This window comes from Maniola hyperantus, chromosome 22 (genome assembly GCF_902806685.2).
Source record: "Maniola hyperantus chromosome 22, iAphHyp1.2, whole genome shotgun sequence".
Lineage (NCBI taxonomy): Eukaryota > Metazoa > Arthropoda > Insecta > Lepidoptera > Nymphalidae > Maniola > Maniola hyperantus.
In genome coordinates this window covers 1,287,578-1,314,954 of record NC_048557.2, presented here as the reverse complement: position 1 = coordinate 1,314,954, position 27,377 = coordinate 1,287,578, and the positions used below count along the sequence as shown (strand labels likewise).

Below are 27,377 nucleotides of genomic sequence, written 5' to 3'. Positions count from 1 at the left end.
ATAAAACTTTGCTAAAACAACTAATGATGTACAGTACGCGGCAGAAAATATTGTACATCAACCGAGATGCCGGTTTCGTAGAGCGTTGTCTGTCGTTGAGACAGACAAAACGTTACATAGATATGAGTGACAGATACAACGCTCTACAGAGCCGAAATCTTGTTCTAAAGTTTGGTGTACAATATTTCTTGCTGGCCACTTTATGTAATTTTATCACACCTAGGCGAGATAAAATGATCACATCATCTATGAACAATCTATGAATAATCTGTTTCAGTGTTCGGTATCCTAGAGAGATAAATAAAAAGAAATATTAAGTACTTTTCACAAATTACCTTTATTTTAAAGAAATTAACTAAACAGTTGTGGCACCTAAGTAAGTTTAATTAAAACAACTCATGATAAAGAATACAATGAATAATGATTAACAACAAATTTATTTTAAACATGCTGTATGCACACAATATTTTTTATATACAAATCCTAAATATCTAATGGTAAGAGACAATAATCAACAAATCAAAGTGGATTCTGATAGTTCATTACATTATCAATGTTGAGTTGAAGATTTTTATTATCTTTCATTGCTTTTCATTTTCATTGATCTTTCATTAAAAATTACCAATGATTGCCTGACAAAAATAAATTCATATTATTTTATAACCATAACTTATCTTAATATCACAATTTATATTATGATTCATGCAATATTAAAGTAGTAATAAAACCCTATACCTATTATACAGTTGACATACATCTTACAAAATTACTTGTAATTTAACATGAATAGCCAATATACATTTTTTCAATGTATGTACCTATTGTATTTACAGTGACTAAATACTTCTAAATTTAATGCAACTTTCAAAGTTACAACAATATAATATATACTAATATCTTATATTGTGATTTGTGATGGTAGATAAAGTTATTATGAATATATTGATAATAATATATTGACTATATTCTCATCTGCAATAGTATAAAATAAAAAAGAAGTATTTAGTGTAGAAGATTAGGATAAAAGTATTAAAATTAAATGGACCAATTATTGTGAAACAAGTTTTACAACTCAGATGAAATTAGAAATCAACTTAATTAAAAACAATATATATAAATAATTATATTTTATATTATTATAAGTTATCTTTTAAAAATCAAAAATTTTACTGTATTTTGAGCACTTTTCAATTTTTAGTTTTACTTTTTTATGACATGATTGTTTACAATACCTATACTTACATTATTTACAATTATTTATTTTTAAACTATACTATATAATAAAGTTTAACTAAATTGATTCTACCATTTATACATACAGGTACAACATCAAGTAGGTAGTTGTTAAATAGTATCAATCCCTCTAGAATTAATTTGTAAATTGAAAACTAATTAAAGAGTTTGCAACAATAAATTCGACTTCACAATATATGGATTAGTAAACTTATATTTCTTTATAAGTTATTGAATTCTGCAAAGAAATGCAGCTAAGCAAGCAGAGTTTAGAAATAGGTACTAATAGAATTTGCAAAGAGAAATGCAGAGAAAACAACAATGCATGACCTCTGTGAAAACTTTGTCACAGATTCAGGAAAAATATGACTGTGGCGTCGATTCTGATATATTTTCTAAGCTAAATTTAAGAGTGCTTTTTTTTCTTTTTAATATTCATTCAAGAATACTCTAAATGTTATACGGCTCTACAATTTACAGTGCGACAAGGTTCTCTTGGCACTTGAATGATATTGACAGGGGGGCGCGGTTGGAGAACAAAAGCTTAGAATATTCAAATGAACAAAGGGGACACTTGACGGCAACGTTAGTTCCGATTTTCGGCGCCAAGATAGTCTTGTCGCACTGTAAACAATAGGCTCACGACTGGCAACTAAAGTTACGAGGTTTGACAGTTCTAAATCAAATTAAGATTGTTTGTGCTTTTCTTATTACATTATTAAGAAAAAGATGTGAATACTCTAAAATTTGGTTGTAATCAGAATCAGTACCTGTGTAGGTTTTTTGTTGGCCATGCTAGGGGCTACTTAAATAAGGCTTACATTGGTACTGATTCCGAGCACAACTTAATTTAAGAGTATTCACGTCCTCTTCTTACTAATGTAATATGAAAAGGACGGGCACAGTTTGACAGTTTAAACTTTAATTTAGAGCGGTCAAACCTCATGACTTTAGCTGGCAGTCGCGGGGCTATTGTTTAACTTTGTAGCTTGCACTAAAATTTAGAGCCTTTACATGTAAAATTCATGTTCCATCCTTTTTTAGCATTATTAAAAAGAAAAAGATGCAGATACTCTAAATTTAGTTTAGAGAGAAACATCAGAATCGGCGCCACTCAGGGTATATCCAATAACTTTGTATCACTATTTTATTAACACTTCACATAATAGAACACAGGCCAGATAGTTCACTTCCTTTTTGCACCGGCGGCTGTCTACTGAACTGAACACCTTCCAACGCTGGCTTCAACTTGTACTCCAACTCTGGTTCCTCACCGGGCGGTAACGGTTCTTCATCAATGCTGATGTCGTCTAGCATCTTATCTGAATCCTGAAATTAATTAAAAAATAATTATCTTTATATATAAAGAATAATTATCTTTATATATAAAAAATAATTATCTTTATCTTTTTTTTTTTTTATAAAATGAAAAACTGACTGACTGACTAATGTATCAACACACAGCGCAAACTACTGGACATATTGGGCTGAAATCTGGCATGGAGATAGCTATTATGCCATAGACATCCGCTAAGAAAGGATGTTTGAAAATTCAACCCCTAAGAGTACCCTCTTGGGGTTTTTTAAAATTTTGAATAAATTAAAATCATGATTTTTTAATTATTCTCTTTATCAATGAATTCTAGCCCCATAAAACTACCGCTATACAAAAACCCCCATCATTTTATTACTGCACTCCAGTCCCTATTATTGCACAGTATACTGACTGGTAATGAAGGACTATGACTGCCTTCGATGGAAAAGTATGCTTGACCAAGTCGAGGCCCTACTGGCCGCTACAGCGTCACCGGAGGGGGTGGCGACCGCGAAGCTCCTTGTGGGGTCAGGGCTGTAGTGCTTTGATGATGATTATAGTTACCTGGGTGGGGGTGATGAAAGAGGGTATGCTCTTGGAGATGTTGATGCGGATGCCGCCGAGCGGGAAGGCGGGCGCGGGCGCGGCGTCGTCCAGTTGCACGTTGCCGTCGATGGATGACGTCACCGTTGTATGCGTCGTCGTGTCGATCGTGACCGGGACGCTCTCCACTTCTGCCGTTATTATTGGTTCGTCGTCTGTCAACATAAATAATTATAACAATAACTGTTAGTTGGGATAGTTAGCTTTTTTTTGACATAAAAAAAAGCTATTTCTTAGGAGCTAGCTATTAATTAGAGGGTCGTCCAAAATTCGTAAAATCCAAGTCTGCTGTAAGTTTTAATTATGCCAATTTTAAATTACGTCAAAGGTTTATGACGTCACATCTATGTATTTCATACAAGCTCCTTTACTAAGCAAGCGTTTTAAAGTTTGATAAAAAGTCGCTGATTTGACTAGTAGTCACCATCCATATTACTTCTTTAAATAAGTGGCTGTGTAAAAACCAAAGGGGCATGGATTTAATACAAACTGCCATACCCCTTCCAGGTTAGCCCGCTTCCATCTTAGACTGCATCATCAATTCATCACTTACCACCAGGTGAGATTGCAGTCAAGGGCTAACTTGTATCTGAATTAAAAATTAAATTAAAATATCACTCACGATAATTTCAACGCCAAAAAGTGACGATTAAGTCTTACCTGGATCGATAGGCTCCTGTTTGACCTTGACTTTAGCGTATTCCTCCTGGTGGGTTCGGTCGCGGGTGTCGCGTTCGGCCTGCGTCTCGTCATCCGTGTCCGCATCCTCCACCAACACTTGCTCTACTGGTTCCGCTTTCAATACCACGTCGTCTTCGTCACCCTCGTCGATTGCGTCCACCTGTGGGATTGAGGGTAATCAATACAAAACATACGACTCCCTCTAGAAGCCTAAAATCTATTTTTAAGATTCCGTACCTCAAAAGGAAAAACGGAACCCAAATAGGATCACTTTGTTGCCTGTCTGTCTGTCAAGAAACCTACAGGGTACTTTGGTAGGAAGGTATGTCTTGTAGCAGATATGAGAGGAAACATAAAAACCGTGAATTTGTGATGACATCACAAGAAAAAAAATACAGATATCGCTTTCAAAGTAAGAAGTATCAACTTTCAAAGTAAAATTACTATACCAAGTGGGGTATCATATGAAAGGAGTTTACTTGTACATTCTAAAATCGATTTTTATTTATAATAGTTTTTAATTTATCGTGCAAAATGTAGACAAAATACGATTTTAGTACAGAACTCTCAGTGGCGCGAGTGACTCTCACTTGGCCGTTTTTTTTTAAATTGTAGGTATAGTCCACGACAAGTCGAGATGGCAATCGAGGTATGAGGCGGGGGGACGCCTCGCAAACCCGTACGTCGCCCGCACCGGGTTAGCGCGGGGGCTGTGCGGTTGTGCGGGGCGTTCCCTCCCTAATTGCCATTTCGACCTGTCGCGTACTATAGTTAAGTGCTTTAAGAGAATATCCTTACTTCTAAAGGTTGTGTGGTTTCAGGCTCGACGACCTCGACGACGGATTCGCCGTCGGACTCGTCGCCGTCGTCCACGTCCTTGATTTCGATAGGCTCTGCCAACTTGTCTTCGTCTGCAACCTCTACTGTGGGTTCTTCCTCCTTCGGGGGCTCTTCTTTTGTAAGAGATGTCTGGGGAAAATTTGATGTGTTAAACATCAGTACCCTTAATATAAATGTTTGTGTGTTTGTTTGTTGGTTTGGCCCATGGCTAATATTCTTTAAAAAAACACACTTAATCTAACAGTGAAAGAAAATATCCTGAGGAGCCCTGCATGCGTGAGAGATGTCCATAATGTTCTCAAAGGTGTGTGAAGTCTACCAGGCCACACTGGGCGTGGCAGACTATGGCTTAAGTAAGTGAAGAATAAGTCCCGCAAATTGCTATTGCGCTGGAAACATGTCTCATTAACATCGAAATGACGTCATTTGACATATATTTAAGTAAAAATATACCATCAGCTCGAAACTTCAGTCTAGTACTGACGTCACTAAATAGGCGGCCACGCAATTAGCAATTTCCTGGGCTTATAGATACCTTGTAGTCCTGCAAGCACAGCGGATGGTAGTACTGCGACTCGTGTCGCACAGAGTTGCGCAGGTGCCACTCCTCACGATCCTCATTGTAGAACTGCTGGAAGCGGTCTCCACACAAGGCGCAGTGGTGCTGAGGCGCTCCGGCCGCCGCGCTAGGGCTCTCCTCTGTGTCGCTGGGGGGCTCCTCCTCCGCCCCGCCGCCCGTTTCAAACCAGTTCTTTTCTAATGTTGGATAGAAGCAGGCGTTACTTTGAGGAAGTCCATGATATACAAGGAACAACAAGCTTAATTAATCCATACTAAATTACTAACATTATAAATGGGAAATTATTGAAATACTGTTGTCCCCGTTAAACAGAAACGACAACGGGGACAACGGGATAAGTTTTTAATAATTTAATTCAAATCCCGATGTCCCCGTTAACGGGGATATCGATAACGGGGACAACAGGACTACACCAAAGTGTTGAGATGGCATTCGGGGTATAAGGCGGAGGAAGCCCCGCACACCCGCACGTCAGCGGCGCTCGTCCGCACCGGGCGCGGTGGCTGGTGTGCGGGGCGTTTCTCTCTCTCCGATGGCCATCTCGACCTGTCGCGTACTATACGTAGATGTTTCTTGGAGAAGGATCAAAAGAAACTGGATTATAAACAACTTCTAAACAAAAGTTTTTTGACATCTCTGCAAGCACACCCGGTACAACTTGCTGGGAAAAATATATGTGTATGCAAATTTTAGCTTAGCCCACGTTGACAAAAATGAGATTGACTGTACTAAAAACTAGAAAAAATAGACTCCAAAGCCAAACAGAATCTTTGAAAGAAAGAAAGAAAGAAAAGACGTTTATTTATACAACTGTGCCGCACATCACATCTTAAAACTAGAAGCTTTGAGGGGCAAATGGAACAAAAGTTAGTACAGTACGCAGCCGAAAGTAATGAACATCGGCCTTTAGAATGACATTTCGGCTATGTAGAGCGTTGTCTCTGTCACTCATACCTATATGACGTTTTGTCGGTCTCAATGACGAGGCAACGCTCTAAAAATTGGCTACCTCCTTCTAAAGGTCGATGTACATTACTTTCGGCCGCGTACTGACTTTAAACGAAGCAAAACCTATAGTCGACGCATTTTAAACTGAGTCGTCGAGTTATGTCTGTTTCGCTCGCACTTACAGGTCGTAGGTAAGTGCGAGCGAAACGGACAGATAACTCGACACCTGTTTAAAATGCGTCGACTATAGGTATATATATATATATATATATACCTATAGTCGACGCATATATATATATATATATTTTAAACAAAGATACAATATGAATATTAAATTACTGACAATTTTTTTTTTTTTTAAAGAATATTCTATTCCGGTGTATCACAAAAACCTGATCATGTTTGTCCGTACACCGGCATTCCTTGTGTTCGCTCGTTATATACATATATGAAGGTGGTATAGGAAAACTTACCCCGTTCTTCCAAGTCTTCCAGCTCCTCATACTGCAGCCAATCAGATAGATCGTAATGCCAGTGCCTGGAATGAGCGCGTCTGGCCGAATCCCTTTCCCGTCTGTTCTGTCTGAAGTGCCAGTCCAGATGTTGAGAATATCGAACCGTGTGTTCCGGAGGGAATCGCGCGCCGCAGCCGCTGCATTGCATCCCGCCGTATAACTTAGCCACGATCGCTGGTTGTTTACTATAAACATACATACTTTTAAGGGTTTTGTATCTTTAGAGAAAAAACCATGTTTAAAAAGTACTAGTCAGACTCGCGCACCGACGGTTCCGTACTACAATCGTATTTTTTAGACAATTTGCACGATAAATCAAAAACCATTATGCATAAAAATAAATAAAAATCTGTTTTAGAATGTACAGGTAAAGCCCTTTCATATGATACCCCACTTAATTTTACTTTGAAAGTTGAAAACATTTTAATTTTTTTTTGGTGATATAACAACAAATTCACGGTTTTCGAATTTTTCCCCTTACGTGTGCTATGAGACCTACCTATTTGCCAAATTTCACGATTCTAGGTCAACGGGAAGTACCCTATAAGTTTCTTGACAGACAGATAGTAAACAAAGTGATCCTATAGGATCTAATAAGGGTTCCGTTTTTCCTTTTGACGTACGGAACCCTAAAAAAGGAACACTTCGTTGTCTGTCTGCCCTTCTGTCTGTCTATCAAGGGTACTACCCGTTGACCTAGAATCATGAAATTTGGGTAGTAGGTGGTCTAAGGGAAAAATCCGAAAACCGTGAATTTGTGGTCACCAAACCATAGATCATACTTACACTTTCAGAGTATGTGATTTCAGCAGATCAACTTTGTGCAGCACATTCTTATCCTCCCGAGGTCTGTCTTCAGTTGCATCAGCCTTGACCTCCGGTTTCGCATCATTCGGCATCGGCACTATACCAGTGGCTACCAGCTTCGCGTATAGGTCGCTCACGTTTATGTTGTCAAGCACTGGCATGCTTGGAAGTGGTTTCTCTTCGGAAGGTGTTTCTAGCCCAGGGATCTTGTCTGGCTTGACAAATAGAGGCTCGGCAGAGCTGTATTCTGAGCTAGATGCAGGCGCCATGCTAGTTGGCATCAGACTTGCTAACATGTCCAGACCTGAGAGAACACGAATACTTTTTAAAGATCCTTTTTAGGATTTTCGAAAGTACCCTCAAAATGTAAATTTCTTAAATTCAAGTTTAAAAGGGGCTGTTGCTGAAAGTATATTTAAAAATCTTTTCTCTACAACACATGCTATCCTGGTATTTGAATTATGATCAATAATACTAATTATATTTTAGCCTTAAGTTCTTGAAAGTACCCTCGAAATTGAAAGTTCTACAGCCTGGGTTTTAATTAATGATGTAAGAAAGTTAAATGAGTTAAAGAAGTAATAGTTAATTAAGTCGTGTGCCACTACCATAATATTTACGATATTTTTAAAAGGTCTTGTAATTGCACATGAAGAAATCTTAATAAAGAGATGAAATTATTTGGTGACTTACCCTTCATTTCACGTTCAGGAGTTGGCGGTTTCTGCGGCATTTCTATCAGCGGCATATCATCAGTTTCCATTGGGGTAATTAGATCATTTGTGTGTGGCTCCAGTTCATCTAGCATTGGTTCAAGTTCGGGCAAAGGAGTCCCCACATTTCCTTGCATTTCAACAATCTCCACTTGACCGGGCCTAATGTTCTTAGGCAAGGCAGAGAAACGTATGAACAGTTTTTCACCTCCGATCATGATTGGCCTAGGAAGATCTCCATATTCAACTTTGAACGGCTGCTCGTTTATTAATACAGTTTGCAAAGCATCCACGAAACGAATTGTGAAAAATTGTCCATTGACATGGAACTTCTGCACTTTTGCGTCCAAATACACGGGACAAATATTCGTTGCGTTAACTATAAGGTTTATCTTTCCGGCTACTAGATCAGTTCGTCTCGTTTTACCGATATCTACTTGTGGTAAGGGTCCCTCTAAATGAACTAAATGAGGCTGATTGTCAATTAACACCCCTAACGGCTGACCGCCAAAGAAACATTCGTACCATCGGCCATTTATGTACAACTCTCTCGTGGGAGCTCCAAATCTGATATCAAATACTTGGTCATCTATCTCCACCTGCTTGTAACCTTCGTTGAACGATAAAACTACAGAATCCTTATTATCAAAAGTAACTCGCCGGCAGCCCGGCCAGAATTTAATTTCTCTAGGATCATCCCAGTCCAGCATTATAATAGCAGTCTCTCCATAGAATCTTATTTCTCTAGGTATACCGTCGATTTGGATCGTTTTAACAGGATCCTGGTCGATGTATTCGAGAATATTGTAATCGGTAGGTGGAACATTATAGCCGGGAGTGCCAAGAGGAGGCGGCGACTCTGATCGTTCGTAACGTTTTAGAGGGCATTCTCCTTGGCACATACCGAGTGTGGGAGCTGGAAGAAGCGGCATTCTAGGCTCGAACTGTGGTCTCGGAATTCTCTTATCAAATTTACCTCTAAAGTATGGCGGCATAGAGCCTCTGAATCGTCGTGGGCCGAATTCTTCCATCCTCGGACGCTGTCCCCTCCATACCGGAAACTGTCCCATAAACATCGGGGGCATCATCGGCGGTCCCGGAAACGGAACTTGAGGTGCCATCTCCATATTTTCCCTGAAGGGATTCATCCTCATGTCTGAGTCTTGGAAGTGGTTTTGATTATTTTCAGGCATGACAGGATCCACAAACGGAGCTGGAGTTATTCTCTCATCGATATCACCAAAATTATTTCTCTCCGAAGGCGAAGACTTCGGTGACGATACCTTGTTATCATCGTGCAGATGCGCTTTAAGTTTTCTTTTGGATATTTCTAGTGATTCCCTTTGTTTCGCCTCCTTCAACTTCAGTTTCTCGTTTAGCTGCAAGACTTGGTACATCAATGTGTTGTACTGATTTTTATCCAGTTGTCCATCAGTTAACTGTTCCTTGGCCTGATTCATTATTATAGATATGGTTTTCTTGTGATCACCTGCATCGAAATCTTCCGCATTGTCTGTTCTTGCGTCCTGTTCTTCTACACTGAGCGTACGACGTCGTTCTTTTTCCACACCTATAAAATGACAAATTGAGATAGATGAATTTACTTGTAAAATCTAATAACAAAAGATTTTATCAAATGCCAAATATACGTACTTGGAGATTTGCTGAACAATAGTGGTCGCCCGAGTCCGTCTTTTACTTTGGTCGCCTCCGCTAATTTTGCTCTCACCAGATCTAACTTCGAGGGTGTTTTCTTTGTTACTTCTTCTTTTTCTTTAACTTCATTCCAGTCTTTCCTTGGAGATCTAACTGGAGAGGCGATCACATCTTCATTGGTATCATCTTCAGTTTTATCAATCTTAGCTACAGCTTTGACATTGTTTTCAGTGATGGAGGGTGGCGGGGGAGGATTAACTTCTTCTACTTGAGGCAGTTTGCGAAGATCGACGTCTTCGTTACCAAAAAGACTAAAATCAAAGGAATCAGTTTAATTTATAGTCGAATTATCTGGTTGAAGACAGCAGGAGCTATCCAGATCATGCTGTTAGCATTTGAATGGGAATTAGGATAATCAATACTAATTTTGGTATTCAAATATGAAAGAAACTTACATATCGAATTTGTCAAGCTTGTTTTTCTTGACTTTCCCTTCGAGCGACTCCGTCGAAGGTCTCTTGTGTGCGACCGGAGCAGCTGCCTCTGTAATAACGGGCAAAACCCGAAGATCGACATCTTTTGTCTCCGCGACTATCTCTGGTGGATCTGAAAACACGACTCTATTTATTGTAGTCTAAAGTCTAAGTTTAAATACTTCACACCTTTTACCTGATCCTTTTGTACTCCAACACAAAACAGTAATGTTTTGGTCAACAGTAAATTTTCAAGGTTCTGAATTTTCTTTAACTTGTATTTCAAATGGTTGATGATTACGTATTTCCACACTGGACTTCGAAGCTTATTGCAAATTATCTTAAATTCTATGGTAACTTATTTTATACATCCTTTGAATTATCCAGTGAGCTGATTAAGTTCCTAAATTAGTATAGTCTACGATTCTAAAATAATGACTTGTGCTTCTTATTACTACCCAAATTACCTGTTGAAGAAGTTAGCTTAAATCCAGCTTATTAATCTATTTTTACACGAATTTAAGTAAGGATGGTCGATGTGTTAGTTATTATAACGTAAACACTGTATGAAGAACTTTGGTGCTACTGAGATTACGGACTTTGACACAGTTCTCCTCAAGAAAGTGTACTACTACTGAGTATTGAAGATCAGCTGTATGCTCTTGTTTGTGCAATGCTGTAGCATCATGTTGAGCAGGGACCTTTTTACCCGACTGCGGGGAAGTCCAAAAGAGGGTTATTGCGGGTTGTGCCACACATGACAGTTTATTCCGGTGCCTCCTCTGCTTGGGGCTTCTTAACTTAAGGGCGTCTTCAAATTTGTCGCAGTGTCCGCGTGGAGGCAGCACTGCAGCCGTGCTGCCTTCACGCGGCACTTTGCGGCAAATTTGAAAGCTCCCTAAATGCTCAAGTGATGAAGGCACCGGGATACCTACCTTTAAGAATATAGCGATGTGTCATGTGTGGCACAATTCATAAATAACTTTTGAATTTATTATTCAATGACTCAATTCTTGTTGAATGTACGTGCAATGATTAATGAGCTCCGACAATTCCAAAACGCCACTCGTCAAAAAACCTGGGGTGTGTGACGAGGATCACCTCACACCAGAAAACTTCTACTCTTAACTATTTACGTCTGGTTTCAATATTCAATCTATCTGTAATCTGTCGATAAGATAATTAGCAACGTTGTCAATAATTGTAAGGTCTTTTTTGTGATGATGGTGTTACGATGGGTGCTCCCATCGCGCCCGTCGCAGCGAATATCTTCATGAAGTGGGTGGAAGGTGAGCTGGTAGAGAAGATACCGGTAAAACCGCGACGCTGGTTACGTTATGTGGATGATATTTACGCCATAGTGAACAAGGAAGAGTTGTTTCAAGTATTCTAGAACCAGCCCCCCGATTGTGTAAGAATAACCATTTCATCGCTATCGCAATCGTCAAGAAATTCTGCCTTTTGATTGGTTGATTCGCTGTTTACATTTTTTCACAGCCAATCAAAGGGCAGAATTTCTTGACGATTGCGATAGCCATGCGATAGGTTATTCTTACACAATTGGGGGGCTGAATGGGTTACATAGGATAGGACATAGGTGCACTTCACGATACAGGAAGAAAAAGGTAGGTTGTCATTTTTGGATGTCATGGTATACGGACACCAGGAGGCGGGTTCCGCACGACAGTTTACCGGAAACCCACAAACACTAACAAATGCCTACATGCTAGCTCTCATCATCACCCATCGCATCTGGCGTCAATGCCGAGGAGTCTCATAAACCGCCCCCTAAACTTATGTGACCCACCCCACGTGAATGATGAACTAAGCTACATAAGTCAGTAGTCTGGTCATGTTTGAGTTAGCCCTAAGCGAATGCTAAGAACTAGGATGGAATTAGTTAAACAATAAAATTAAAACTACCCTCAAGCTATAAAAATACTACTGATTTATCCAAAATGTTAACCGCTCTGGCCGCGATACGTCATAGCAAATAATAAAAGGGGAAAAGAAACTCATTTCACGGAATTAAATTCTAAAGGGTGTAAAAGAAGTCATCCTTAAAAAGTTTTGTTTTCAGCCATTATAAAAAGAAAATGCTTACCTTAGACGAACATGTATAAAATTCCGTTCGTTACCAGAAATACAGAAGTAAATCCTTAATTGATCGATGGAGATTTGTGGTGTAGTTAACGCAAGGATATGACTTCTCCAGAATTCTCGAGCTTCTGAACTCTGGAGCTTGATTTGAACATGCTGCAGCCCAAGATAATTGTCATCTATCATTTTTTCACTACCTAAATCTACGTAAGCTTTTGTTTCACATAAGATGTGTCTTTTTTTTCGGCAATCCCCTTGATATTTATATTTCAGGGCCCTTGAGTGTCAATAATACGTGAAATGAGTTTCAATAAAGATGGTAAGTCCCCGAGATATCTACTTAAATATAACGTAGTTGCTCTAAAGTGTTTACATATTATGGGATTTGTAGTAAGCGGAACAATTTATAATGGTATGCATAGAATTTTTTCTAACCAATTAGTGGTTACTAAAAATAGATAATCTCTTTTCTTCTAGCTTATCTCTTAGGACCAGATAAAAATTTAATTCAGCGAACTAATGCCGTTTTGGCCTACCATGTCTTTCCGATCACTTTCGAGGATCCAAAAAAGAAATTTTTGTTCCATAAGGCATCTAGTATAACCAAATCCTTTTTTTTAAGAATGAATGGTCTGAAATAAACGTTTATAGGTCCAGATAAAACCAACGTCGGCTAGTCACGTCTTGGACTGTATTGCAGAGTTCCTGAGCTTACTAAATTAAGAGAATATCAACAATTTCGGTCAATTATATTCTAATCGCATCAGCTGTGTAGTGATATCAGAGAGTTACCGCAGAAGTTTATTAGGAGGGTAGATGCGAAAAACTTTTTGATTGGATATTATTCGTAGACTCAAATCTTTTGACACAAAGTCCTCTGTTGCTTCAACTGGATGTAGATTTCTGATATCGATTGCAGCTTCGTATCTTCCATCTTTATTCTTGAGAATTCTTCACTGTGTTGTTTTGGAGCTGATTGCAGACTTTCCACGTATCCACTTTAACGTTTGTGCTTGGTATCAATAATGTTTCACACCAACAAACCTTTACAAGTTTAAACACTATGGAAACTTATATTGTACCCTAACGAATTTTATGTGATAATAGTTCTAGAAATTAATCTAAATTAATGGATTCCATGTTGTTCTGATCTGTTGTAATTCTTTTTAAAACATCAATGACTCCAAAGTTAAAACTTAATAATTATTTTACAGAGAAACTTTTCCAATAATTTATCAAATTAATTTGTGGCAAAATAATTTGATAAACAATATGTGGTTTCATCAGCTCACTGGATATTGTTATACTATAAAGGTAACTTTACATGAAGCTTTACACTTACTCCTTTTTTGAACAACTTTTTTTATTAAATATGCAATTGTTCAGAACTTACAATGCTCTGATTTGTAAGAGATGAGTGAAAGGTATTCTTTTTTGTTATTTTAACCTTACAGGTAAAGGGTACTGAGTCCTAAGCGTGTCAATATGAATACTCCCAACAGTTGGTAAAAATTTTATTTCCACACAAGTGTTTTATTCGGCTTAATCCTAATATCACAGATAGAGACTAGACGAGCGTCCGTGTTAAGTCTAACCTCGCATTCTAAAGAGAGATATCTTACTTGTCGACTCTTCGGCGGGCTTGGGGACTTCCTTCTCCGTTTTCTCCGGGCTCTCCGATTTCTCCTTGTTGCGCCGCATGTAGCGCTCTTTGTGGTAGTTCTTGAGCTCCTTGAACGCTACGACCTCGGGCTCCGTTGGTTTCTCGTCGACCTCCATGCGCTCTTTAGTTTTAACCTTTTTCTCTTTTGACTTTTGTCGTTTCTCCGGAGACGAGCTCGAGCTGTCCTTGGCATCTTTTCTTTTCTTTTTGTCGCGGGCGAGATCTTTCTTTCTTTTGACTGGGGGGTCTTCTTTGTCGCGTTGTATTTTGGGAATGGGAGGTAGTTTGTTGATCCTCTTTGGATCGGGGAGGCGGTCTATGTAGACATCGACGGGGGTTTTTTCGTCGTCTTGTTTGTCTTTCTCTTGCTTTTCTTTGTCTCTTTCGTGTCTGCGCTCTTCTCGCTTTCTGTTGCGAGCGCGGTCGACGCGTGGATCGCGCGCTGTTTCCGGACGGACATCGATTGTTATGACGTTCTTTCTTTTGGTGACTCGTTCGAGAGGCTTGATGTCGAACACGTTAGGTGCGATGGGGGGTACGATGGGGGCGGGCGCGGGTTGCGGGGTCGGCGCGGGGCGCAGAGTCTGGGGTCGTCGAGCGAGGCGGGGGTCGCGACGCGCGGTGGCTAGCATGCCGCTGACGGGAGCGATGCGACTCGAGCTTGACGATTTGTTGACCGGCTGCAGACAAAACGGAACTGCTGTTACATTTGCCCACCACGCAAATTGAAACCTGATGCGCTATCAGACAAACAGCCGGTAAAAAAATGTTAGAAAGGAAAGCCATAGTAAAATTTAAATAGATTCGTAGACTGAATTGGAGTTCCAATATTGAAATCTCAATTTATGAAATACTTGTAAAACTTTATTTGTTCAAAAATCTTTCCTTTTATTATATTCAGGTAGTATCACTTGTTACCAAGTTAAGACTGTCTACGCATAAGTAAGATCACATACCGCATCAGGTTTCTATTTACGTGGATTATTAAATAACCCTTAGTCCCCACGTTTACTTTAGAGTTAGCCTTTAGACCCAACCATGTGCTTGACAAGTAAGCACCATATTATAAAATACAATACATAACAATAAAGTTAATGAAGAAATACATTATAATTCACTGAAGGCATTTAAAAATGTTAAATGCTCTCAAAAATGAACTCTGAAAAATTAGAGGTATTACCAAATGAATACATAATAAAACTTCAATAAAGTACCTGGTGAAATGACATGAAGAAAAACCTATATCACTACCCCTATTATAAATGCGAAAGTGTGTTTGTTTGTTGGTTTATTGCTTTGTTGGTTTGTCCTTCAATCACGTTGCAACGGATCAACGTGATTTTTTGCATGGGTATAGTTTAACACTTGGAGAGTGACATAGGCTACTTTTTATCCCGGAAAATCAAAGAGTTTCCACGGGATTTTTAAAAACCTAAAAACCACGCGTACGAAGCCGCGGGCATCACCTTTATCATTGAGTAAAAATTTAAAGAAGTATAGAATATAAGTAACTTGATTATTTTTAACCTGTGTAAATAATTCCGCCTTTCTTGCTGATTATTTTCGGTAAGAATCGGCACAGACGTTCATAAAATTCTATTTAGAAGCACTTTGTAAAAGTTTAATTTGAATAAAAAGCTTATAATCTATTCATTTCTTGCTGGATACTAAGTTTCCTGTAAAAGTTTTAAAAAATCAGGCGTTCGGATTGGTCCGATCCAGTTTGGTCCAGTCTGATCTGGCTCAGTCCAGTCTGTCAATACGAAGAAGGAAAGTAAAATAATTTCTCAGTAGAAAGAGCCCTAGAGAAGAAAAGAAGAAAAATAAGAAGTTGCTATCTATCTCGTGTGTTTTGGAGAAGTTAGGGGTACGTTGATGTTTTTTTTTTATTTTATTCCCCGGCAGCGGAGCCAGTAAAAAGCTTAAATAAAAGAAACTCACCGGTCCAAGCCGCTGTTTGACGGAGAGCGTGGGCGTCGGGTCAGGCACCACGGGGGCTAGCACGGGGCTCACCATGGCGACCGGCATGCTGGGCAGTGCCGCAACCGTCGCCACGGGCGCTGAGACGACCACCGGGGGCGCGACCGGTGTCTGTGAATACAACTACTTTTTAGAACTATCGTATTTATTTACTACAGCACGAAAACGCCTACCATGATAATTGGAAGAGGTCACAACCCTCAGCACTGTGGAATACGAAGCAGAGAGAGCCTCAATAGCTCAACGGATAAAGGAGTGGACTGAAAACCGAAAGGCCCACCCGTTACCTACTCCTAGCAGAAACTTGACGCTTAGTTGGAGAGAAAAGGGGAATATTAGTCATTTAACATGGCTAATATTCTTTAAAAAAAAGAGATCATAAGAATGGTGGCCTAGTTTCGACACTGCATGAAATTGGCTCAGGTCTGATCTGGCGGAATGTAGCTAGCGGCAAAAACGTGCCGCCAAGCGATTTAGCATTCCAGTACCATACTGTGTGTGTCCCTACAAGAGACCTATGTCCAGCAGTGGACGTCTATTGGTTGATGATGATGATGATGACTGTGTAAAAACTCGCAACTTTATGGATTTGATATATCCCAGCTGAATAACTTTAGAAGAATATTTTTTAAAATTCAAATACAAGTTAGCCCTTGACTGCAATCTCACCTGATGGTAAGTGACGATGCAGTCTAAGATGGAAACCGGAACGCTAAATCGCTTGGCGGCACGACTTTGCCGGTAGGGTGGTACTAGCCACGGCCGAAGTCTGCCGCCAGACCAGACCAGAAATTTAGAAATTATAAATTCCAAATCCCTGCCTGGAATCAAACTCGGGACCTCCCACTTATACGACCACAGCGCTTACCACTGCGCCAGGGAGGTCAAAATATTTTAATTCTAGCAAACCAATAAACAGCAAGATTGTTGAAAAACCTAAATCCACGTAAAATCGTAAGCAAAAGACAGCATACCTTTTTAGTAGTCTTCTCAGCGAGCTGCAGTTGCCGCCTCGTCTGCTCGAGCTCCATCTCCACCTTCTTCCGCTGCAGCATCAGCAGCTCTTGCTCTTTCTTGGCGAGGATGTTTCTCATTCTCTCCTCTTCCTCCGTTAGACCCACCGCCACACTAGTGGTCGGCGTTTGGGTTGGCTGAGAGGAGAAACGCTGTTAATTTTACAGTCATAGAACTTGGAAATAATAGATAGATGACGTGGAATCTCTACTATAAGAAATTAGTATAGAGGGCATCTCTGCTATTATAATTTTTTTATAGTTTACAAGCTTATGCTCGCGACTTCGTCCGCGTGGACAACACAAATTTCAAACCCCTATTTCACCCCCTTAGGGGTTAAATTTTCAAAAATCCTTCCTTAGCAGATGCCTACGTCATAATAGCTATCTGCATGCCAAATTTCAGCATGACCCATCCAGTAGTTTGAGCTGTGCGTTGATAGATCAGTCGGTCACCTTTTCTTTTTATATATTTAGATGTATATTCTATTCAAGTTAATTTTATCAATATTTGGTAAGATATAAAATCTCATACCAAGCACACAGGTCATACAGGAATAAAAGCAATGCTTACTCTAATTGAGATAGCTCTCTCAATCTGCTCAGTTTTCATTACTTAGGTAACTAAGTAATGCCTATCTTAGCTTCAAAATAAATATAATTATTATGTACATAGTTAAATTTTCAGAACATTCAAATATTAACTGGGACTATACAAATCAGTGAACTTTTAGTAATCTTGAAATTGATAGCCTTTGATACTAATTACTCATTTGGAATTTACGCAACTTATTTATGTAGCTTTGCACTGAGTCATTCTCAGTCTATTCGAAATAAATATCACTTTATCCTTGTTTGGCATTTTTAGTCTCAAACAAGTTTATTACTTAAGAACTGGCACACTTTTTTATTAAACTTAAAAATTTAGCCATAAAGAGTACCAACTATGTATAATAGCTGCAAGCTACTATTTACATGAATTTCTCAAGATATGAATTATGATCATGTAAATCATGAAACTTAAACTGGATAGTTTATAGTTATTGCATAATAGTTATCACATAACATTTTAAGGAATATTATGTTAAAAATTAAATAATTTTATTATGTACTAATTTTGCATGCCTGATTATGTAAGGTGAAACATTTCTACTGGACAATTTTATAAACATCTCATTGTAAAAAATGTTTCTGCAAATAAAGAATCTTTAATCTTAGCTTCGAATTGGCTTGCTGGTAGTGACTTAAGGTAATAGTGGAAATATCTACACGAGCAACACCTACCTAATTCTTCAATTAAGTTATATCTTAAGTTTTTCTTAGTTTACTTAAAAGGTAAACAAGTGACAAGAGGCGCACTATGCGCGGCCCATACTACCTTCTTACCGCGAACAGACAATGAAATCATACGAGTGAAAATCTAACTCCAGAAGGTCTAAAGCGCCGGGAAAATCGCGTCGCTTACGCGTTTCTCCGAGAAGGTTTCTGCGATTTGTTTATCTTTTAAGCTAACCAAGGAAAAAGGACTTATACCTAGTCCTACATTAGCCATAACTACGAGATACAATACATACATATATAACTTATACATCAAAACATAATCAACTAAAAAAAACACCTTTTTCAGAAAATTTGGATTTACATGGATGTTAGACTGCTGCGGCTGCACCTGGATCGGCCACGCCGGGTCTATGAGGTTCACTTTCACGTCCAGTTGGTACAGCTTCGTCGACGGGAACACGTCATGCCATGTCTCACGGAGCTTGAACATTTGTGAACGGATTTTCTCATCCACCTGTGAAAACAAACTTTATTATACACTGAATAATATATTAAATAACATCATTATGAATACTACATATATTTCAATTGAGAAGGCCACCTCTAAAGTAGTGTGTAACTGGCATACTCATCAAAACAGTAGGTACCACGAGTAACAATATCTCTATCTATATGTAAAAATGAATCTGAATGTGTTGCTAATCACAAATCTCGAGAACAGCTGAACCGATTTCGCTAATTCTTTTTTATAATAATCCTTGAAGTACAAGGATGGTTCTTACGGAGAGAAAAATTTAAAAAATTTGAATCGACTGTTAAGGCGGTACGAAGTTCGCCGGGGCATAAATAAAATAAAATCTTTTTATTCAAAGCAATTAGGGCTCAATTTGTTAGTAGACAGACTCACTTAAAAATTACTGTTACTAACTACCTACTACTAAATTTGTGGCAAAAAGACAGTTTTAACATGTTTAAAGAAAACCAAAAAAAAAATACAGATTTATACACAGAACAATGAAATTCAAAGTACATTCCAAATATGATTGGTGCTCTTCTCAGTTGAAACACATAGTATTTCGAAAAATTGTATATTTACCTGTTTGAACGTCTTCGTGAACATGTTAACGATGCTTTGGGAGAACTTCTGTGTGTAGGCACCTCCAACATTCTTGATAATGGAATCAACTAAATACAGTACAGGCAGCTTGATGTCTGGAGGAACCTGTGAGGAAACATAATGTCTAGTCCCGAGCCCAGAGGCCAACCCACTGTAGGCCTCAGGCCTGTCCCATCAAAAAAAACTTAATTTTTTTTTTCATATAAGTAAATCTCTTCTGTTATGGTGCAGGAAATAATACAAACTTATTTGTGTCAACCCTTTAATTTTATTGATGCACGAAAATAAATAAGAAGTCAGTTTGATAAATGCTTTATTATACAACATCTTGGTACACAGCTGATCAGATTGGTGAAGCTATGTTTCATTTATTACATACCGATAAAGGTTTATTAGTTTTTTTCCTTGTTCAGAATAGAAAACAGGTATCCCCTATGTTTAAGAATTTAAGTGTAATTAAAATGTTACACAAAAGTACCATAAACAGAAATAGGTATTACAAGTTACAATCTGGAAGCCTGTGTTGAAAATTATATTGTTGCAAGTTTTAATGGTAGTTTTGAAAGTTAACAACATTTTTATGAAACAGAAACCTACTAGTTAAGAAATCAATAAGAAAGTATAGATTAGTATAAGTAACATCATTTTACGAGATTAGGGTCTTAGGGTGTGGTTAGAGTGTCTTAGGGAGGGTAATAAAATGATGTGATTTTTTGTATAGCAGTAGTTTATGGGGCTAGAATTCATTACGAAAGAGAATTATTTAAGAAAAAACCGGCCAAGTGTCAGAAAAACCGGCGAATCAGACTCGCGCACTGAGGGTTCCGTAGTACAATCGTATTTTATCGACATTTTGCACGATAAATCAAAAACTACTTACTAAATCTCGTTCAAACCAATTTTCGGTGGAAGTTTGCATGGTAATGTACATCATATTTTTTTTTATCATTCTCTTATTTTAGAAGTTACAGGGGGGGGGGGGGGGGGGGCACACGTTTTACCACTTTGGAAGCTTTCGCGCAAACTATTCAGTTTAGAAAAAAATGATATTAGAAACCTAATATCAATTTTGAAGCCCTATCCATAGATACCCCACACATATGGGTTTGATAAAAAAAAATTGAGTTTCATTTCTAAGTATGGGGAACCCCAAAATTTATTGTTTTTTTTCTATTTTTGTGTCAAAACCTTAATGCGGTTCACAGAATACATCTACTTATCAAGTTTCAACAGTATAGCTCTTATAGTTTCAGAAAGAAGTGGCTGTGACATTTATCCAGACAGACAGACAGACAGACATGACGAATCTATAAGGGTTCATGATTCAAAAAATTCAAGAATCATGATTTTTATTTATTTTAAACATAATTAATTACTAACGTCACGCTATACGGAAAGCGATTAATGACAATTCATAAACGGAGAATATTTGTTGTATACGCATTGTGATGTTAATATAATTATGTTAAAAATAAATAAAATCAGTATTTTTAACTTATTGTCTTTAATAATGAATTCTAGTCCCATAAGCTACCGCTATACAAAAAATTACATCATTTTATTACTATAGTCCAAGACCCTATTGAGCACCAAATTAAACCTAACAGTGAAGCTAATTCAGTTATAAACAATCTGTAAACAAAACCAAGACAGCACTAAAACTAGTGCTATACTCTTCACAAAGTTTCCTGCCAAAAAGGATAGGAACTGTCAATTTAGCTCAGTTTAGAGATTTGATAAGGATTTTTAAAAACTATATCCACGTGGACTAAAGGCACAGGCATCATCTAGTTACATAAAAATTAATAGAATACTTGGCCATTTATTTATCTAAATATATAAAAGGAAAAGGTGAATCACTGAATGACTGACCAACTGACTGACTGATCTATCAACGCACAGCTCATACTACTGGACGGATGGGGCTGAAACTTGGCATGCAGACAGCTATTATGACGTAGACATCCGCTAAGAAAGGATTTTTGAAAATTCAACCCCTAAGGGGGTGAAATAGGGGTTCGAAATTTGTGTAGTCCACGCGGACGAAGTCGCGGGCATAAGCTAGTTGTGACAAAAATATAGCTACAGCCTCACAAATGATTAATTCAACATGTTTTTATCTTTGTAAATTTGTAGTTTAAGTTCATTGCACTGGAAATAATTACAACAACAATTGGGCCGATTCTCTTGTACACAATCTCTAAACTAAACTAAATTAACAGGTCTAAATCTAGTGCTATCCTTTTCCGCAAGCATCATTATGAAAGGGATAGCAATAGATTTAGACGTGCCATTTTAGTTTAGTTTAGAGATTGTGTACAACGGAATTAGCCACAATGTTAAGTATTTTGCCAGTGAAACTTTTTAAAAAGCAATTGTTATGTAATAATTTTTACTTGGTGCAATAGAACTGTGATCATCAACAGAGTTTTCCGGTTGTCTCCAATCCAAATGTAACACAATAGAACTGTGATATCTAATCTACTGAACAGATTGTAATCATTGTAAGGGATAGGAGCAAATGTAGGAGATACCTGTTTGGTGCCAACTGGTTACAAATATCTTGGTTATCAACACAGCGAACACAAAACGCGCCAAGCGGCCAAGTGCGTCACCCAGCAACACTTTCGCTCTCATGACAAAGCGTATCCCAACGCCGTTCGCCAAATTTAAAAATGCAAATTCACCTTCTCCAAATGCTTCTCCACTGTTTCAACGATAACTCCAGCGTGCTCGATGTTCTCTTCCGCGAGAATCGTTAACATATTTATCAGAGGCTTGCTGTTCACGGTCAGGTCCGACAAACTCGACGCGTATTCTTCCGCTATTTCCTTCGCCATGGTGTTCGCCTACTCCCGATGCAGTGAATACCATGCCCAGAACTATCTTCGAACGCACATCGCTGCAATTAAAATTAAATCCCCGTTACGTGGCTCCTCTTTTCAATATGGCGTAATTTTCAGAAGTAATAACGAGAGAAAACTTACGTTATGCCGATAACAAAGTATTGGCACTGTGTATTTCACAATCTAGTGACTTCTCCTCACGTACAGAACCAAATGCACATATTATAGGAGTCTTAAAATCACGTATGTTTCAATAATTTGATAAAATAAAAACGATTGATAAAAATCTTGCCTGCATGCGAGAAATTATTTCACAAAACTAAAATGGCGGATTTTAATAGACAATCGTAGACATAAGACAATAGACAACCTATTTCCGTAAACGTAATCAGTTTCAAAATCTTTCAAAACTGTTTTTTTTGTCTCATTACATTGTCCATTACAGTTGGCATGGGTAATATTGTAAATGTGTGAAACATTAATTTGTTCTGATTGTCAAATATTGTGAGAGCTCAGTGGAACCAATGGCATAAAAATTACAAAAAAACAATCACTTTAAATTAGGTATTTATAACACCCTTCTTTGTGGCGTTCAACAAATTAAGGCACGACCAAACCTAGAATGCTACTGACCCACGGACGACAGCCCAACGACTCTCGAGGGCCGGGGGCCGAAAGAAAAATTTATGCACGAATTTATTGCGAATATTTAGATTTAATTTCGGGGGCTGCCATAAAGGAAACAATGTGCCTTAAACAGGCAATATTGTAAAAAATATCGCACTCGCTTCACTCGCGCTATAATAGCCGATAAGTTTAGTTAACTTAGCCCTTGACCTTAGATCTTACCTGGTGGTAAGTGACGATGCACTGTAGGATGGAAGTGGGCTAACTTGCAAAGGGGGCAGTATGGCAGTTTTATTAATCCCATACCCCTGATTGGTTTCTGAGCATCATGGTATCAGAACGCTTAATCGCTAGGCCACACTAGGCCTTTACGGGGCACTTTATGTGCGCTATACCTGTCTTATATAATATACTCAAAATATAAATAGCATCTAAAAACTGTAGCTATTATATCAATGTTACCCGTTTCTACTGTATTAAGTACTCTTATTGTCTATGGATTTTTTTAGTTCATCTTATTTTTAATCTGTGACAAGATCAACTTACTGACTGTCAAAATGACACTGACTTTGACATTTGACAGTAATATTTGACATTTTAGGTTGATGAATTTGTGGTGAAAATTGAAATTTATTATTTATTAATTAACTTCCCTGGCTGATAAATAGCTTATCAATTATCAAACATAATGACGCATGTGAGTACTGGAGAACTGCTAAACTTCCAAGATTATTCGCCGGAGCACAACGAAAGAAGTGCTCGAATCGATGTTGAGGCCGTCCATACAAATCAATACAACACCATGTCCACATCGAACTATAATTACGAAGAACCTATACCTAAGCCAGTCGAGGAGGAGGAGACTCCACCTTCTCAAAGTAAGCGATTACAACATCTGTATTTATCGAATAAATCTGGTTTGATAATTTGTACATAATAGTTCAGTTTCAGTACCTACTGATATCAAACCTTTGATCATGATATAAACATAATTTTATATTAGATTTGAACTTTATCGAATAAATATGAAAGTTAAAACTATTAGGTAGGTATTGTCTGTGATATCAATGCTGTGCAATATAGTGACTAAACATGTTAAAATTGTAAATATCTTGTTAATAATTTGTTATCTATACAAGAATCCCGCTATGACAACATTAATGGTTATCATTTGGTAATTTATGAAATTTCTAAGCTGAATAATGGATATGGGCTATCATTTAAAAATGATTGACTGATTGATCTATCAATGCACAGCCTAAGCCAACTTGGGTTTAGAAACTTGAGATTTTGACAGTTTAGTATGTGACAGATCGAGATGGCAATCGGGGTGGGGATGCTCTGCACACCCACATAGCCCCAGTGCGGGTGAGCGGGGTGTCCCCTAGCCTCGTACCCTGATTGCCATTTCAACCTGTCACATACTATAGGTTCCTTTTATGATGTAGGCACTTGCTAAGAAAAAAGTTTAAGGGAGGAAAGTTTGTATGAAAGTTTTTCTAATTATAAATTATCTGTCAGAATTGGTATTTTAGCTTTATTAGACAAAGAAATACTGTATTTCACAATTTTTAGAAATTTTCAGACATGCAAGTTATTATTATTATTTGTAATAGACTAAGCAGCTTTCGCTGATGCGTCTATATCAGAAGTGCTTCTAGTTTTCCAAATGTCTGTCTGAACTGGTTAACAGAGCTAGACATAACCACATCCTTAGGCAATTTAATCCATATGTGAACAACTCTGTTGGTCAGAAGGTTCCTTTACTATGTTTTCTTTCACCATTGAAATAAGTGATCTTTAATGGTGCAAAGCATTTTGATATTGGTTTGATAATAATATAATTTTATGTATTTCCAGCAAACCACAACTTCTGGACCATAGAGTATTACCAGAAATACTTTGACGTACAGACCAGTGAGGTGGTGGAGAGGATAGTATCTTCTGTACTGCCTCAGAAGGTGTCTCGCAACTACTTCGATGAGAGGATCAAGGGGAAACCTGATTTGTATGGGCCTATATGGATTTCTGTTACATTGGTAAGGAACATTTTTAATAAATTTTTCTAGTGCTTTACCTACACTTCAAGGAAATTTCTAAATAATTTTAACATTTTTAATTTAAGCTAAGGCTATCCTTTTTTGCAGGGAGCATTGTGAAAGGGATAGCAATATATTTAGACCTATTTTTTTTTTTAGAGATTATCTACAACAGAATCAAATCAAAGTCAATGTCAAAAAATTTATTCAAAATAGGTGATAAATTACACTTACAATTACACATCAGACACCTTTTCGTTTTATGTAAATTAAATTAGTATGTAGTACAGTTTTTATTATAAGAATAGATATAGGTGTATGAATAGCGTTAAGGAAATATAGTAGTAAGTTATGTACTTAGTATTAAGAGCGCCACCTCGCCAACAAACTGGCCCACCAGTTTGGCGAGATAGATATGTAGGAAACTTTGTAAAATTATTATGAATAAATAAATTAAAAAAAAAAAAAAATGTAGACATAGATGTGACGTCATACATATTTGAACTAATTTGATGAACTTTTTTTGTCAAATTGATAATTTAAAATGGTTGGCAAACTCAAAACTATCAGCTAATGTGGATTTCACGAATTTTGGAAGAGCGTCAGTCAGTCAGTCAATCACCTTTTCCTTTTATATACACATTTAGATTGTCAATTCATTTTCATTTCAGATATTCACCATAGCAGTGAGCGGTAACATATCCAACTATCTCCAGCACGCCAACACGACAGTACACTGGCGGTACAACTACCACCTAGTGTCCTATGCAGCGACGGCCATTCTCTGCTACGTATGGCTCGTGCCTTTAGCTTTGTGGGCCGCTCTCAAGTGGACAGCTGTTGATACACAGGATGAAATTGAAACTCAGGTATGTGGGAAGAGAAATTACTAGGATAAATAAATAAATAAATAATCTTTATTTGCAAAAAATATTTGTCACAAAAATTTTTGACCACTGGCTCCCAAAGAAGTAAAAACTATGTCATAGGGAGTCAGTGCCTTTCCTGTTACAAGTTCCGCAAATTTCTAATGCGCGTGGCGGCCATTTTAGTGACGTCAGCACTAAAATGGCCGCCGAGACTGATGACTGAAGTTTCGAGTTTTCACTTAAATATACGTCAAATTGACGTTAATGAGACATGGTTCCAGCGTAATAGCAATTTGCGGAACTTATATATTAAATTTGTTCTACTTTGCAAACACTAATTTTATTATCTAACTAGCTGATGCCCGCGACTTCGTCCGCGTGGTTTTTTAAAAATCCCGTGGGAACTCTGATTTTCTGGGATAAAAAGTAGCCTATGTCACTCTCCAGGTCTTTATCTATACCCATGCAAAAAATCACGTCAATCCGTTTGCACCGTTGCGACGTGATTGAAGGACAAACCAACAAACAAACACACTTTCGCATTTATAATAAGGGTACTGATTACCTAACTTATTCCATAACTAAATAATAAAATATAGTGATAGAAGTAGTGATATACATTCATGGTCTTTCATATTAATTTTATGTGTTTGACATGGAATCGAAAAATACTAATTATCTTTTTCTCTCCTTTTCAGGCATCAAGTTCACCCTCAATGATATCTCTATTCTGTCTCTACGGTTATTCCCTCTCCATATACATCCCTGTAGCAGTTCTCTGGACCATCCAAGTGTCATGGCTTCAATGGCTCTTCGTACTGATGGCAGCGTTTGTCTCCGGAGCTGTTCTGATCTTCTGGCTCTTACCAGCATTGAAGAAGTCTAGATATTACTTAATTTTGATAGGATCTATATTAGCATTCCATTTTTTGTTAGCCACTGGGTTCATGTTGTATTTCTTTCATGTGCCTGATACTGTTGCTGTACCAACTGTTAAAGTTTTGGTTACTACTTTTGCTAATACATTGTAATCCATTCCCATCCAATCCGATCCATCTAATATCATAAATGCGAAAGTGTGTCTGTCGGTCTGCTAGCCTTTCACGGCCCATCCGTTCAACCGATTTTGACGAAATTTGGTACAGAGATAGCTTGCATCCCGGGGAAGGACTTAGGCTACTTTTTATCCCGGTTCCCATGGGATTTTCAAAAACCTAAATCCACGCAAAGTCACGGGCATCATCTAGTTAAAATATAATCAGGGGGTTAACACAAAACTTGTCATTAAGCATCATCATTATCAACCGATAGACTTCCACTGCTGGACATAGGTCTCTTGTAGTTCCACACGCCACGGGCTTGCGCCGCCTGAATCCAGCGGCTCCCTATAACTCGTTTGATGTCTGTCCATCTAGTAAGAAGTCCCCTTTTCCAATGCTGCGAAGTCGCAATTTTAGCACCTTGGGACCCCAACGTCT

The 27,377-nt window shown here is 38.0% G+C and overlaps 2 protein-coding genes across 2 annotated transcripts; one reads left to right on the top strand and one right to left on the bottom strand.

Moving 5' to 3' along the window:
* Positions 1-313: 313 nt before the first annotated feature.
* On the bottom strand, positions 314-22,700 carry Pcf11 (Pcf11 cleavage and polyadenylation factor subunit). Its single transcript, XM_069506126.1, has 17 exons — positions 22,506-22,700; positions 22,206-22,420; positions 19,498-19,623; positions 18,739-18,915; positions 17,082-17,258; positions 16,069-16,218; positions 14,087-14,807; positions 10,347-10,497; positions 9,889-10,202; positions 8,216-9,805; positions 7,502-7,826; positions 6,674-6,900; positions 5,208-5,428; positions 4,631-4,801; positions 3,812-3,992; positions 3,113-3,306; positions 314-2,562 (listed from the first exon to the last, which is right to left on the bottom strand). The coding sequence occupies exons 2-17, from the start codon at positions 22,356-22,358 to the stop codon at positions 2,392-2,394; spliced, it is 5,049 nt and encodes a 1,682-aa protein (XP_069362227.1). The 5' UTR covers positions 22,359-22,420; positions 22,506-22,700; the 3' UTR covers positions 314-2,391.
* An 879-nt stretch (positions 22,701-23,579) lies between these two features.
* On the top strand, positions 23,580-27,103 carry LOC117992674 (protein YIPF1). The gene is made up of 4 exons (XM_034980385.2): positions 23,580-23,869; positions 24,852-25,030; positions 25,702-25,899; positions 26,598-27,103. The coding sequence occupies exons 1-4, from the start codon at positions 23,680-23,682 to the stop codon at positions 26,928-26,930; spliced, it is 900 nt and encodes a 299-aa protein (XP_034836276.1). The 5' UTR covers positions 23,580-23,679; the 3' UTR covers positions 26,931-27,103.
* The last annotated feature ends 274 nt before the right edge of the window (positions 27,104-27,377 follow it).

What these genes read in the sequence shown, in the direction of transcription:
- Pcf11 (XM_069506126.1), bottom strand. Translation starts at nt 22,358, where the DNA reads ATGGCGAAGGAAATAGCGGAAGAATACGCGTCGAGTTTGTCGGACCTG. An exon ending in CTGAGAAGACTACTAAAAAG is followed by an intron (nt 16,219 to 17,081) that starts GTATGCTGTCTT and finishes TTGTATTCACAG; the next exon opens with ACACCGGTCGCGCCCCCGGT. An exon ending in ATTGTTCAGCAAATCTCCAA is followed by an intron (nt 9,806 to 9,888) that starts GTACGTATATTT and finishes GTCATTTTATAG; the next exon opens with GTGTGGAAAAAGAACGACGT.
- LOC117992674 (XM_034980385.2), top strand. Translation starts at nt 23,680, where the DNA reads ATGACGCATGTGAGTACTGGAGAACTGCTAAACTTCCAAGATTATTCG. An exon ending in GGAGACTCCACCTTCTCAAA is followed by an intron (nt 23,870 to 24,851) that starts GTAAGCGATTAC and finishes ATGTATTTCCAG; the next exon opens with CAAACCACAACTTCTGGACC. An exon ending in TATGGATTTCTGTTACATTG is followed by an intron (nt 25,031 to 25,701) that starts GTAAGGAACATT and finishes TTTTCATTTCAG; the next exon opens with ATATTCACCATAGCAGTGAG.